Genomic DNA, 13,124 nt, shown 5'->3' on the forward strand with positions numbered 1-13,124 from the left:
TGATTTGCCCACATCTGTCCTACACCCAGGAAGCAGACACTCCTCTATATTAGGATTAAATTGGCAACCCCCAAATGTTCACAGGCAGCTTTCGGAGAGCAGCTGGATTATTCCAAGTCTACCTTTCTTTGAACTCAAGATGCACCAGGTGTCATCACATCCAGCTCCCACTCCCAAGCAGCCTCTTCAAAGGCTACCTTCCACTTAGGTGGTTTCGACAGCTGTCTACAAGATTCCATCTTAGGGCCTTGGTCCGGAAATATTGCCCTTGTAAGGGGACAGTATCCCCAGGACCAGAAACTTTGTCAGATAATAGGAACTCAGACCAGCCCGATTCTAAAATTCTCATTGTCAGAATCAGTTATTTGGGTTAAGGCATAAAAGGCTCTTGTAAAATATGTTATCAAAGGGCCATACATATTACGATGTCTTCAGCCATTAACACCTCTTTGTGACTTCATCAGTGTGGCCTCAGAGCCACCCTTAGTCCCTTAGGGCCAGGGCCCAGGGCAGCTGAGTTCTGGTGTGAGTAAAGGAGAAAAGGTTCACAGCCTGTGTCAGGGAGGGAAGTGCACGGACAGGTGTGTCATGTGGAGGGACATGGGTGACAAAAAAGGAGAAAGGAGTTCAGAAGGAACACTGACAGCCTGACATGTCTAAGTCAGCCAGACCTCTATATCAGAGTCACCCTTCGGCCAGATGGTGCAGATCTTGAATGTGAATGGCCAGGCCAGTTGGCAAGTGCACGAGTCCGGCTGCATCTGTGTAAGGAGCTTGGCATCTCAGAGCTGGCCCTGGCCTAGGGCCATGAAGCTGGGGGTGCAGGAAGAATATACAAAGGGAACATCGGTGTCTCCGGGGCTTGGGGGGAGCTGCTGGCTTCCTGGAGCCATTGCTGTGATTGGCACTCACATGGGCGGGGCTTCTCCCATGTTCCCAGACAATCAGCTTGCCTGCAGACTCCAGACTCCCATACCCACGCTGGGGCAGTTACAGCCCTTCTGGAGAAGCAGGGAGAGGACCGGGGTCAAGTGACAACAGCTAAGTGTGGGTGGCCTGGGACTGTCAACCACAGGCCTGGGGCTCAGGGGTCACCTGGAGAGAACAGGAAGGGTTGTCTGGCCACCCACAGTCCAGGGATGGGGGTGGCTGAGGCTCAGCAAGGCGAAGAGGACATCTGGTCATAGTCGGGGCACTTGAGCAAGGCGGGGTAGTTGCTGTTCATCTGCAGGGAGGCCTCACTGGAGATGTCGGAGGGGCTGCGGCCCCTGACCCAGGCGTCTGGGTGTAGGAACTGGCCTGAGTAATCGGAGCAGTTGCTCAGCCGAGGGCGGTAGAAGCCAGGGTGGGGCCTGTACATGTCCTCCGCGGTGTACCGCTTCATGAACAGGTACACAGACATCACCCCGGCACTCTACAGGGAGAAGACAGCAGAGGACGGGCTCGCTGCTGGGGCCTGCCTCATCTCCCCTGGCTGGGGTCTGCACAGGACACAGCTCGACTGGGGTGGGAAGTGGACGTGGGGACAGGAGCAGGGCCCTGGAGACATCCTGGCTGGAGGGGACCCAGGAAGGTAAGACAGTGACACATTCTGGGATGAGGAAGGGAAGTAGGGTGGGTGGTCCAGGGTCCAAAATGGTTGTGGAATGTCCCCCCTCCCCCTTCCCCACTCTCCCTGGCTCAGTGGGGCAGTGCCCAGCCCCAGCCTATGCCTACTTAGGGTGATGGGCTTTACCTCCGTTAAAAGGAAGGAGATGGCAGCGAAGGCAAACGACCACCCATACTTGTAGTTGAAGTAGGTCTCTGCGTCCTTGGTCCTGTTGAGCATCTCGTCGTTGATGCTGGAGATGTAGAGCACCAGGCCCACCACGAGAGAGAGGCCTGGTCAGGCAGCAGGGGAGAGGGGATGCTCAGCCCAGAGGCTCAGGAAGTTTGCTGAGGCAGCACCCACCTCCCTTTGCAATTCAGGAGCAAAGCCGCCAGCCTTGGGGTACCAGTGCTCTCAGTGGAGTTCAAAGGAGAGCAGAAACTTTCCTCCCGAACACCCTGTTTAGACCAGCACCTTCTAGACAGCAGATAGTTTCAGGGAAGAAGCTCCTATATAGCTGCCCTCCTAAGCCATGGGCTAAGCCCAGTGGTTCGCACCCTGCTGTGCATATCTGTCACATAGGCCTGAGCCCCAGCTCTGGACATTCTGATACACCTGGCCTAGGGTGGGGACCTGGCACTGTATTTTTTTTTTCTTTTTTGGGGGTGGATTTTCATTCTTGTCACCCAGGCTGGAGGGCAATGGCGCGATCTCGGCTCACTGCAACCTCTGCCTCCCGGGTTCAAGTGATTCTCCTGCCTCAGCCTCCTGAGTAGCTGGGATTACAGGTGCCTGCCACCATGCCTGGCTAATTTTGTGTGTTTAGTAGAGACGAGGTTTCTCCATGTTGGCCAGGTTGGTCTCAAACTCCTAACCTCAAGTGATCACCCGCCTCGGCCTCCCAAAGTGCTGGGATTACAGGCGTGAGCCACTGCGCCTGGCACTGCATTTTCTTAAGAGGGCTGTGAACCACTGAGCTAGAAAGTGGCTTTTACAGAACTGAAGGGTAAAATAGGCCCCGTGGGCAGAGATAGCCAAGGTGGTAGGTGGCACCTATCATTGCGGAGTTCCCCCATGTGGCCCATGGTCTGTGCAACCCACCTGACCACAAGGTGTGGCCTGTCTGAGATCTTTAGGTAGGGGAGGTAAAGGGATTTTGTCCAGATTTTGGCAAGCTTTAAATCAGGAGGCCGGGGGGACCAACCTCCTACTGCCATTGTGCAAATGACTGCCTCAAGCATCAATTCTGTCAATTAGTAGCTGTAATTGAATCAAGACATAATTAATTACTCTGTTTTGAGCTGTTCAGGTTTAATTCCACTCACATTATTTTATGAAACTAGGGCATCTGGAAGGATGAATGCTAAAGGAAAATTGGTGTGACCGAAACCTTCCTAGTACTTATGTTTGAGTCATTGGTGCCCTAAATGAACACTCTTTATTGTTATCATTGAAATGACTTCATGTGGCCCATCTCAATCTTAGATTTCTGATCCGGTAGCCCACTGCTGAAAAACCTCATGTATGTCAAAACTACTGTTTATAGCTTTGGCTATCGTGAAGTTCACAGAAGGAAAAATAAAAAGCTTAACTAACTCTGGGTCTGTACCTCTTAGACTATGTGGAAATATCACCATGCAAAGGCTGGGCTGATGACATTGCTGGTGCTCAATAAATATGTGTTGGGTTAATGCGTGGAAGGGTGGAATGATGGATTGATAGATGGAAGAATGGACGGATGATGGGTTGGTGGGTAGATTGAAAAATGGATGGACAGATGGATGGAAAGAAGAGTGGGTAGGTGTGTGGATGGATGGATGGATGGATGGATGCAGAAAGAAAGAGTGGCTCCTGGACATCAGACTTTCTGACTGCCACCTGGCTCCCAAGCTACGTTGACAAGAAAATATTGGGAAAAGGATCCTAAAATTACTTAGGAGTCAGGTGGTAATCAGAATGCTTGGTATCCAATAGCTGTTTTTCCTTTCTTTCCATCTGCCCATCCACCCACCCACCCATCCATCCATCAATTATTCAAGCCATTCACTCATCCATTTGCCATCCAAGCATCTTCTCCCCAGGATCCCTAACCAGTCAGTCAGTCCGGGGCACCTAAATTACATGCCCCAAGAGCCACTCCTTTGGCCCGAGTCATTATCTCCAAAAGAAAAGGTCTCCATGAAAATGCACAGGTCACCTTGAAAAGGAGAAAGAGCCCACCTTTATTTGCTGTTTTCTTTCCCCTTCTCACTCTACACACCAGCCATGAGTAATCTCATCCAAGTCCATGGATTCCTCTCCCACTCCCTAGGCTGATAGCTCTCCAATCTCTATCTTTGGTCCAAGTCACTCCCATGAGCCCCAGACACTGACCTCTGGCAGCCTTCTGGACACCTCCTCCCAGATGTCATAAAGACACCTCAAACTCAGCAATTCCCACACTAAACTCATGATCTGCCCAAATCTGCTCCTTCTCCTGTGATCCCCGAATCAATGATGTGATATGCCATCCACCCAGTGCTCAAGCAAGAAATTGGCACTCACCTTGACTCTTCCCTGGAAGCCTCATCCTAGTACTGTTGAGTTTACCTCTCAAATGTCACTTGAACCCTCTCATTTCTCTCTTCTCCACCATCACCCCCTGTTTGGGCCATCGCCTCTACTATTGGAATAGCCTCTTGCCTAGTCTCCCTGCCTCCTGTCTTGCTTCCCTCCCTCCCTCCATTCCCCAGCATGGTCATTCTAAAATCCAAACCCAGTCGTGTCATCCCTTGGCTCAAAATCCATCTAAGTCTTCTCCTAAAGCCCCAAATCCATAAGATGACCTCGGATGCCTTCCCCAGTCTCTCTTCTCACTACATTTTTCCTTGCACCTGCCATTACGAACAATGATTGCACTCAGTTCCCCCAGTGCTTCATCCTCCCACTTTCCTCCAGGCCCCTTTTCCACCCCCACCCCCAACCTCACTTCTTTGCCTAATTCTTACTCATCCTTTAGCTTGCCTCCTCCTGGTAGTCTTCCATGACCAACCTTTGCCCTGAGTTTCAGTCACTGGTCTTGGCCCCCTTGCAGTCCTTGCTGGCCACCATTCATAGTCCTATTCACACTGGGTTCCTATCTCCTGTCTACTGTTTGTATCTCCCATTACACTGCCCTTTTTGTAGGCAGTGATGCCAGCAGCCAGAATAAGGCCTGGTAGATATCATGAATGAATAAAAAGAAGAAAGAATGAAGTACAACCTGGCATCAGTCCAGGAAGACAAGTCCATGTTGAAGGGGTCTAGGAGGGTTTACGGTGTGGGGTGTGACTGGAGAGGGAAGGAGACAGCAGAAGTTTCCTGAGGACAGCTGGGGGATGAGGGGTGAAGGACCCATTATTCCAAAGGCTGATTGTGTTTAATATTCATGCACAAATATGAAGACATAGCCCCTACAAAAATAGGAATACTCAAGATGGTGGGAATTAAAAAGTCCTTAGGTGCAGTGATGTGTGGAGTGAGGAAGGAACTCTGGGTCCCAATCCCAGATTTGCCAGAGGGGAGCCTGTGCAGTCACCCCTCCTGTGGAGCCTCTGTTGCTCTTCTGGAAGGTAATAATGGGCCCAGCGTCCTCAGATGTTTCCTCCAGCTCGGACTCAATTCTGTCTGGATGACTGACTCAGCCTATCCTAATTCCAGGACTTTCCAGTGCAGAGCCTTTTGGGAGTTAAACAGCAAAAGTCCAGGGTGGCTGGGCACAGTGGCTTATGCCTGTAATCTCAGAACTTTGGGAGGCCAGGGCAGTTGAATTGCTTGAGCTCAGGAGTTCGAGATCAACCTGGCTAACATGGAAAAACCCCATCTTTACTAAAAATACAAAAATTAGCCAGGTGTGGTGGCAGGCACCTGTAATCTCAGCTACTTGGGAGACTGAGGCAGGAGAATTGCTTGAATCCGGGAGGTGGAGGTTGCAGTTAGCCAAGATCGAGCCACTATACTCCAGCGTGGGTGCCAGAGCAAGACTCTGTCTCAAAAAAAAAAAAAAAAAAAAATCTAGGGTGCAAGAAAAGAAAACAACACAACTTACCCGAGAGGATAAAGAAGATGCCAGAGACAAAGGCCAGTATCGTCCGGTGGGGACGGATGTGTCCGATGTTGCTCAGGATAAACCCAATGAACATGAAGAAGAGGCTGACCAGAGGGAATGGTGTGGCTGAGCGGATCATCTCTAATTAACGGGACAAAAGGGCGGCCTGTCAGCCTCCAGGCCTGATTCATTCCTCATCATCCCGAGTTGAGTGTTCCTGGCAGTGTCTACCAACAGGTCCTCAAAGCCCCACCCCTGCAGGGGTTCCCCAGACTCTACCCCCATCAGGTGGCCTGGGGATCTCCCATTACTAGCAGGACTTTTGTCCCTGAGGTGGGTCTGGAAGGTCTGACTTCAAGTGCCAGCATCTTCAGGGCCTCTGTCATTTCCTCCAGGCATAAGCTACTACCCTCTTGGGGGTCTACACTGTCTGCCAATATGGAGTCCATACCACAGGCAAATATGGCAGCTGTGGAAGGGCCAGGTCATTCCATCTTCTTTCCTCTTACAGGCAGATTCACCATTTCCTTGGGCAAGGGGTTGCTCTGAATGGTGCAGGGGACAGTTACAGCCTGTTTTCTTCAACTTATAATTACTTGGGGAGCAATTCTGTTGGGGATAGTCTTTGTCCCTGGTTCCTGAGAGATCACCTCTAAATTCTTGGAATTTTCCAAGGATTGGAGTGTCTTTGTTATTCATGGTGGGTCTCTCAACCACACCTGAATTTTTGCTAACCAGGTGACTCAGGATGGGGGCTAGAAACACCAACCATGGGATTAGAAGATTGGGGTTTTGAGCCAGGTGATATCAGCCTGGCCTCTAGGGAAGGTAAGGGGCTAGAGGGTGAGTTCAATCACATGATCAATAATGTAATCAATCATGCCTATGTAATGAAACCCAATAAAAACTCTGGACACCAAAGCTCAGTTGAGCTTCCTGGTTGATGAACACATCAGTGTGTGAAGATGGTGACACAACCTGATTCCATGGAGAGAAGATTCTGAAGCTCCACATTCAGGACCCACCCCCAGACCTTGCTGTATGTGTCTCTTCATCTGGCTGGTCCTGATCTGTGTCCTTTGTAATAAAATTGGAATGGTAAGTATAGCACTTTCCTGAGTTCTGTGTCATTTTTGCAATTACTGAACCTGACGGAGTTATGGGAGCTCCCATATTTGGAGCTAATTGGTCAGAAGTGCAGGAGACCAGGGACCTCTGAACTTGCAGCTGGCGTCTGAAATAAGGGTAGTCTCACTGGGGACTGAGACCTTAAACCTGTGGAGTCTCTGTTAACTCCAGGTGATTAGTATCAGAATTGCATTGCAATATTGCAAATTCATACTGGGGGCAGAACCGACTCTGTTGAGGTCAAGGCCATGAAGTCAGGCTCCCTGGGGTCCAGAGAGCTCAGTTCCCTGACTGATGCCTGGGTCAGTAGACTGGGAGACTCCAGCAACCTGTTTTCACTACTGGAAAATTAAGCTGTAGTGGATTATCTCTAATTAACGGGACAGCACACCCAGCTGAGTCTAAGGGCATTCCTCTTGAGAAATATGCTGGCACACTGACTCTTCCCTCTGCCTTGCTCCTCTCTGTCCAGCCAGTGGCCCAGGTTGCGAGACTCAAGGCACTTACTTAGAACATTGACCGTGGACTCGGATGTCAGCTGGGTGTTCATGGGCATCACATATTCTATGGTGAAGCAACGCCCCCGCTCCTCACCTGTGGAGACAAGAATCACATTTCCAGGTACTTCTTGAACATAGATTTGAAGTTAGTCCATTCAAATGGTATTTCCAAGTGTTTTAGGATCTTTGACCTGCTGTGTCTTTGCACCTGAGCTGGACCCAAACCCTATGGGGGTCCTGTCCCTGGCTCATAGCCCACAGCAGAGGTGGAGGCACGTCCTGACATGACAACTTTCCTGGAGAAGCACCTGTGTGAGTATGGACCCAAGCACCAAGAGTCACGTGAAAAGAGGTTGGTATTGCAAACTCTCCATGCTGAGTGAACATCTGGTGCCATCTCACTGCGTTTGGCCAGATGGGGCTGACAATGGTGCATAGCTGACTTAGATTCTCCAGAGTAGGTGTCATGGAGCAAAACTCCAAAAGCCTTGTCAACCACCCTGGAAATCAGATCCTAGTGACCTCAAACTCCAGATTTAAGCACAGACCAATGCCACGCAGTCTGGGGCAGAAGAAGTCAGAGTTGGATGCCATTCCCATGGCAGACTCAACACCTTGAGGTGTCTTCTCTGCTAAATACTGGTAGGAAAAAATACCCACTCCAACCCCCAAAGCTGTACTATCAAGGTGGGAGGAAAAAGGCTGGGAGAGCCAAACTGTGTCTCTCCCCAATGCACACATAAGTTACAGGCCCCTACCAAGAAAAGCCCAGTGACCACGCTGTGGCAATCCAGGCCAGCCCAGCTTGCAGCTAGTCTTGTATGACTTGGAGATGCTTTTCTTGTGCAGGCTGATCTTGGGCCATGATAAAGGGATAAAGGATAGAATTCTCGGAGTGGTAACTTGAAGGGTTACAGGGAAGCCCTAGTGAGTAAAAAGGCAGGCCCAGATAAGTGGGGTCAGAACCTCTACCATGCTGCAGAGCTGGAGGGACCTGCTCATGTGTTTCCTCTGTGCCATTTTATGGAGGGAGGAACAGAGAACCTGCCAAGTATTTTCTATTCTGTAAACTAGTGGATGCAAGGAAACTGAGTTAAGGAGACTTAACCTCTTTGAATCTTCATTTCTGCATTTGCAAAGTGGAAATAACAAGTCCTGTCTTGCAGTACTGTTGGGAGAATTATATGAGATCAATACTTCAAAGAGCTAAAGCATGCATGAACATTTGAGATCTGTGCAGTGTCATTCGCATCCAGTCCTGGGAGCAGAGTGTGGGGAAGGCATAGTTACATTCATCTTTCAGGAAGGAAGACCTGGGAGGTGAAAAGACTGGCTCAAATGGACATCGAGAATCAGGACTTGAGTTTGGAATGGGGTCCCAGTCACTGCAGGGAGCACCACCCGCCATATATAGGGATCATCCATGGTGAACAGTCTCCTTCCAGCATCTCTTGGCCATCTCTTCCCAGGGAGGGACCTCTCGGGGCAGGTGATGTCAGGAGGCAGGGCTGTCCCCAACCCTGGGCACCCTTACCTGCAAGGAAGCAGACCCGCCAGAGGCCTGAGTGCAGGGACATCTTGATCTCGGTGCTCTGGTTCTGGGGCACAATCACACCCTCCTCCAGGTACAGCCAGTAGTCGGTGCTGACTGCGATACCCAGGAGGCCCAAGCCACAGACAGCAAAGACACTGCTCAGCAGGGTCAGGGCCTTCCTCCCGCAGGCACTCATCTTCCTGGACTGTTGCTGTGCAGGCAGTCGCCACGCTCCCACCAGCACGGACTGCGCTCTGGGGCTAGGGAGAGTGGACGAGCAGGTGGCAGTACCCACGGCTCTGAGAAGACCAAGATGAGGAACCAGTAACTAAAGTCAACCCCCAACCTGGCTCAATGGATAGGTAAAGACCACCAGGCAACCCCCAGGACACCAGGTCACTGCAACAGAGGTGCCACCCTCCCCCTAACCACACAGCAATTCAGAGCGTTCTTGGCATGCCACTGCAGGGACCCCCTTGTCCTCTCTGGGAGTCCCCTTGCTGGGTACCGCCATTCATTCATTCTTTCATTCAGCAACCCATTGTGCCAGACATGGGAGATACAAAAATGAACATGACACTATCCTTGCCGTTGAAGGGTTTCCCATCTAGAAGAACAAAGGCACCCCCAAAGCAATTAAATGCGACCCATTGAGGGCTGTGGTAGAGACCTGTCCAGGAAGTAGAGAGGAAGAATGGAGGAGAGAACTCTGCTGGGTGAGCTTCTCTGTGTTGAAAAGGATTCTGAGGCTCAAACAGACTCTGTGAGAGATGCCAGCTCCAGACAGGAAAATGGCAGCAGCCTTGGGAAGGAGTAGAGGGGCAGGGAAGATTTCTTGCAGGAAGGTGTCCTCCTCATGTGACTCTAATAAGTTGCAGGACTGGGTCAACACAAGTAAAGAAGCCACACCACAGTCCAAGTGCAACAGCCTCCTAAATCCACCTAATCAGAAATGGGCTGACTCTTGCCTGCTCAGCACGATGTATCGGCAGGGGCCAGCTCTGATCGAGAAAAAGAGAAGCTAAGTGTCTAAGCAAGGTCAACCACAAGCCCCATCTGCTGATATCTGCCAGGGTCAGGCACTGGACTTGGAGCTAGAAAACAGTGGAGAGCAAGGCAGATGGATGCCAGCCCCCATGGAGCGCAGAGCCAGTCTCAGGGCTTCTGTGCTCTGGCTGTAATCTAGAGCCACCTAGGAAGTGTCTAAAAATCCCTGATACCCTGGCGCTGCTCCAAGAGATTCTGATACAATTGAGCTCAAGTGGGGCCTGGGCAATGGTATTTTTAAATTCTGCCAGGTGATTCTAATGTGTAGCCAAAGTTCAAAACAATTGGTCTTTGCTACTCAAAGTATGGTCCACAGACCAGCCATATAGGCATCACCAGGCAGCTGGTTAGAAAAATAGACTCTCTGGCCTCTCCAACATCCTAAATTGAAATCTGCATTTTAACAGGATCCAGGTGAGTTGTCTGCCTACTAAAATCTAAGAAGTGCCGTGCCAAGCAAACAGGTGATGGCATTGTAACGTAGCAACTGCTATGATGGGGAAAGGCCAGGATATGACAAGGGCCCAGAAGGGGTCATCCAGTGGGGCTGGAAGGGGCAGGCAGAGCCATCTCTAGAAGAGGATGAGGCCTGGGGCAACTCAGAAAGGTTGTGTCACCCAAGCCAGCCTTGGCTGCAAGTTTGCTACCCTGTCAGCATCTTTCACTGGCACCTTGCAATATTGCAAAGTCAGAACTTTTGAAACAGGATGTTAGTGATGTTTAGGAAAGAGGTGCAGCAGCGCTTCAGTGCAGTCCACCAATATCAGGGCTCCAGTGGTGTCCTAGGGCCCTGCCCCAGGGATGATATCATGTTCCAGTTGAGATCAGAGGCACAGGTGGGTATTGAGACAGCTGAAAAGGGACAGAAGCCAGATTTGTCTGCAGAGTCTGAGTTGACTGTAGGAGGAGAGTGGGAGAGTTTAGAGCCTCTTTGTGAGAAGGGGTTGAGGGGTGCACACTGGCCCTGATTCCACAGAGCCGGCCCTGCTCTAGCAGTTGATCATGGGAAAGTTGATTGATCTACAGAGTGAGCCACACATTGGCTTCCTGGAGGCATGAGTGAGTCTATGTCCATGTTTGCAAGGCTGAAGAACACAGGGCTTTAAGCCACAATGATCCTTCCTGTGTTGGCTTTGACAAAGGAGGGAGAAATGAAACGCCAAACAGTCAGCCCTCTCCACCCAGCCAAGTCATTCTCCATGCAACAGTGGGGGCAGAGGGGAGCAGGACAGCTTGTATCTAGCACAGGTATCTAGTAAAGCGCCTATAAGCCCTGTGCTTGCAGCTGAGGAAGAGGTGACAAAATCAGAGGTGGTGCCGCTTGCAGAATTTGCGAGCTGGAAACATGGGAAACCACAGCATCCTGTTCTGACTGAAGGTGGGGTAGCATCATAACAGGCAGAACCCAGGTCCTGGGGAAGAGAAGCTGACTCCTAGCAGAGGCCCAAGGCAAGCCTGCTGCCGACTGGTGGGAAGTGGTAATGATGTTGTAATGATAGTATTTTTATATTAATAGTAGTTAGCCAAACCCTGTCATTTACACTTGAAGCTCACAAAGTCCCAACATCTGCCAAAGGAAATGGAATTGAAACACCAAGGATGGTTAGCAGGGGTAAGGGGAGCAGTGGAGAACAAAGGGATATGGCTCCCAAAGGCGAACAGAGCCTTGAACTTACACTCAACCACGCCACTAAAGATCCATGTAAGGTTGGGAAATTAACCTCTCTGCTATGGTTTGGATAAGGTGGTTTGTTTGTCCCCACAAAAGCTCATGTTGAAATTTGATCCTCAATGTGGCAGTGTTGGGAGGTGGGCCTAGCGGTAGGTGTCTGGGGTCATGGGATCCCTCAGGAATGGCTTGGTGCTGTTTCCATGGTGGTGAGTTCTCACCCTCGAAGACTGGATTAGTTTGAAGGAATGAATTAGTTCCCTTGAGACTGAGTTGTTATAAAGCCTCAGGTTTCCTCCGTTTCCTTCTTGCCCTTCTCTGCTGTGTTGTGATGCCTTATGAAAGCCCTCATCACAGGCCAGGGATATGGCCTTGAATGTCTCAGCCTGCAGAACCAAGAGCTAAATAACCTCTTTTCTTTATAAATTATCCAGTCTCAGGTATTCTCTTACAGCAACACAGAACAAACTAAGACACTCTCTGAAGCCTGATTTTCTCCTGGATAACATGGAGGAAGAGACTAATAATCAAAGCCAAAGTATATTGAATGTTTATCATTGTTAGGCATCCTGTTAAGCACCTTACTCCCCAATTTAATCCTGGCTATTCTATTACCATCCCCATTTTACAAGTGAGCAAACTGAGGATCAGAGAGGTTAAGAAGCTTGCACAAGAGCACTCAGCTAGCAAATGTTAGTGCCTGCATTTGAACCTTACCTTGCCCCACTCCCAAGCCCTTTCTCGAGGCTTGCATTCTCAAACTCCCACTCCCATGAGTTTATCCAAAGTGGGTTCCATGGAGCAATAATTCCATGGAATATTCTAGAAAAAGCGACTCTGGTTAAAAGGAAAAAAAAAAAACCTAGCTTGTGAGAAGCACTGCACCTAGTTCTTGAAGAACCGCATTGCACATTATGATAAAGGCTTTGAAAAGTCTGCTTAGCTTTGCTTATTTCTGTATTTTCCAAACTTATTTGAGCAAAGAAAAAAAAAGACATCATGTTCTGTGAAACCCACTTTGGGAACCACACTGCCTGCCCAGAAGAATAGGAAGACCTGCCTTTCTCACTCCACAAAATTGCTGGTGTGATTAAACACGACAGCAGATATGACTATGCTTTGAAAAAAATCTAAAGCATGATCCTGGCATAAGGTATTGTTATTAAGCAACAGTGGACTAAGCCCCTGAGTCTTGCAGAGAGAATGGATCTGAGCTTCCGAAGCACGACTGCTGTTGCCTGGTCGAAGCTGAGCAGCCAATCTTCTTGTTAAGCTTGGCAGGGAGATGAAAAAGATTCATGTCTTGGAGATTTGGAAAAATGAAAGTGGAGAGGAGATTGGATCTTAATCTACAAAAGCAAGAAATAAAAGAGGCTAAAAGTGACCTTGCCTGCCAAACTCTACAATAGCAGATCCTGAAGCCTGGAATACACCTATGAAAACCAAAAAGTTCCATCTATTTCCACAGTATGTAATACATTTATGGAATGCTACCTGGGGTGGAAAATAGCAATCTTATTCATTACAAAATTATATCTATGCTTCTATTATGTAATCTTATTTATTTATAAATAAATCATATTATTGACTGA

At 49.4% G+C, this 13,124-nt stretch overlaps 1 protein-coding gene across 1 annotated transcript in view; it reads right to left on the reverse strand.

Annotated features, from left to right (window-relative positions):
* Nucleotides 1-910: 910 nt before the first annotated feature.
* CACNG5 (calcium voltage-gated channel auxiliary subunit gamma 5) overlaps nucleotides 911-13,124 on the reverse strand; it is a 51,077-nt gene continuing 38,863 nt past the window's right edge. The window contains exons 2-6 of the mRNA XM_003268662.3: nucleotides 8,817-9,115; nucleotides 7,290-7,376; nucleotides 5,655-5,795; nucleotides 1,736-1,881; nucleotides 911-1,414 (exon numbers count right to left, since the gene is read on the reverse strand). Of these exons, the coding sequence (XP_003268710.1) occupies nucleotides 1,157-1,414; nucleotides 1,736-1,881; nucleotides 5,655-5,795; nucleotides 7,290-7,376; nucleotides 8,817-9,012 (828 nt within the window). The 5' untranslated portion in view covers nucleotides 9,013-9,115 and the 3' untranslated portion in view covers nucleotides 911-1,156. The remainder of the gene's footprint in view (nucleotides 1,415-1,735; nucleotides 1,882-5,654; nucleotides 5,796-7,289; nucleotides 7,377-8,816; nucleotides 9,116-13,124) is intronic.

This window comes from Nomascus leucogenys, chromosome 14 (genome assembly GCF_006542625.1).
Source record: "Nomascus leucogenys isolate Asia chromosome 14, Asia_NLE_v1, whole genome shotgun sequence".
Taxonomy (NCBI): domain Eukaryota; kingdom Metazoa; phylum Chordata; class Mammalia; order Primates; family Hylobatidae; genus Nomascus; species Nomascus leucogenys.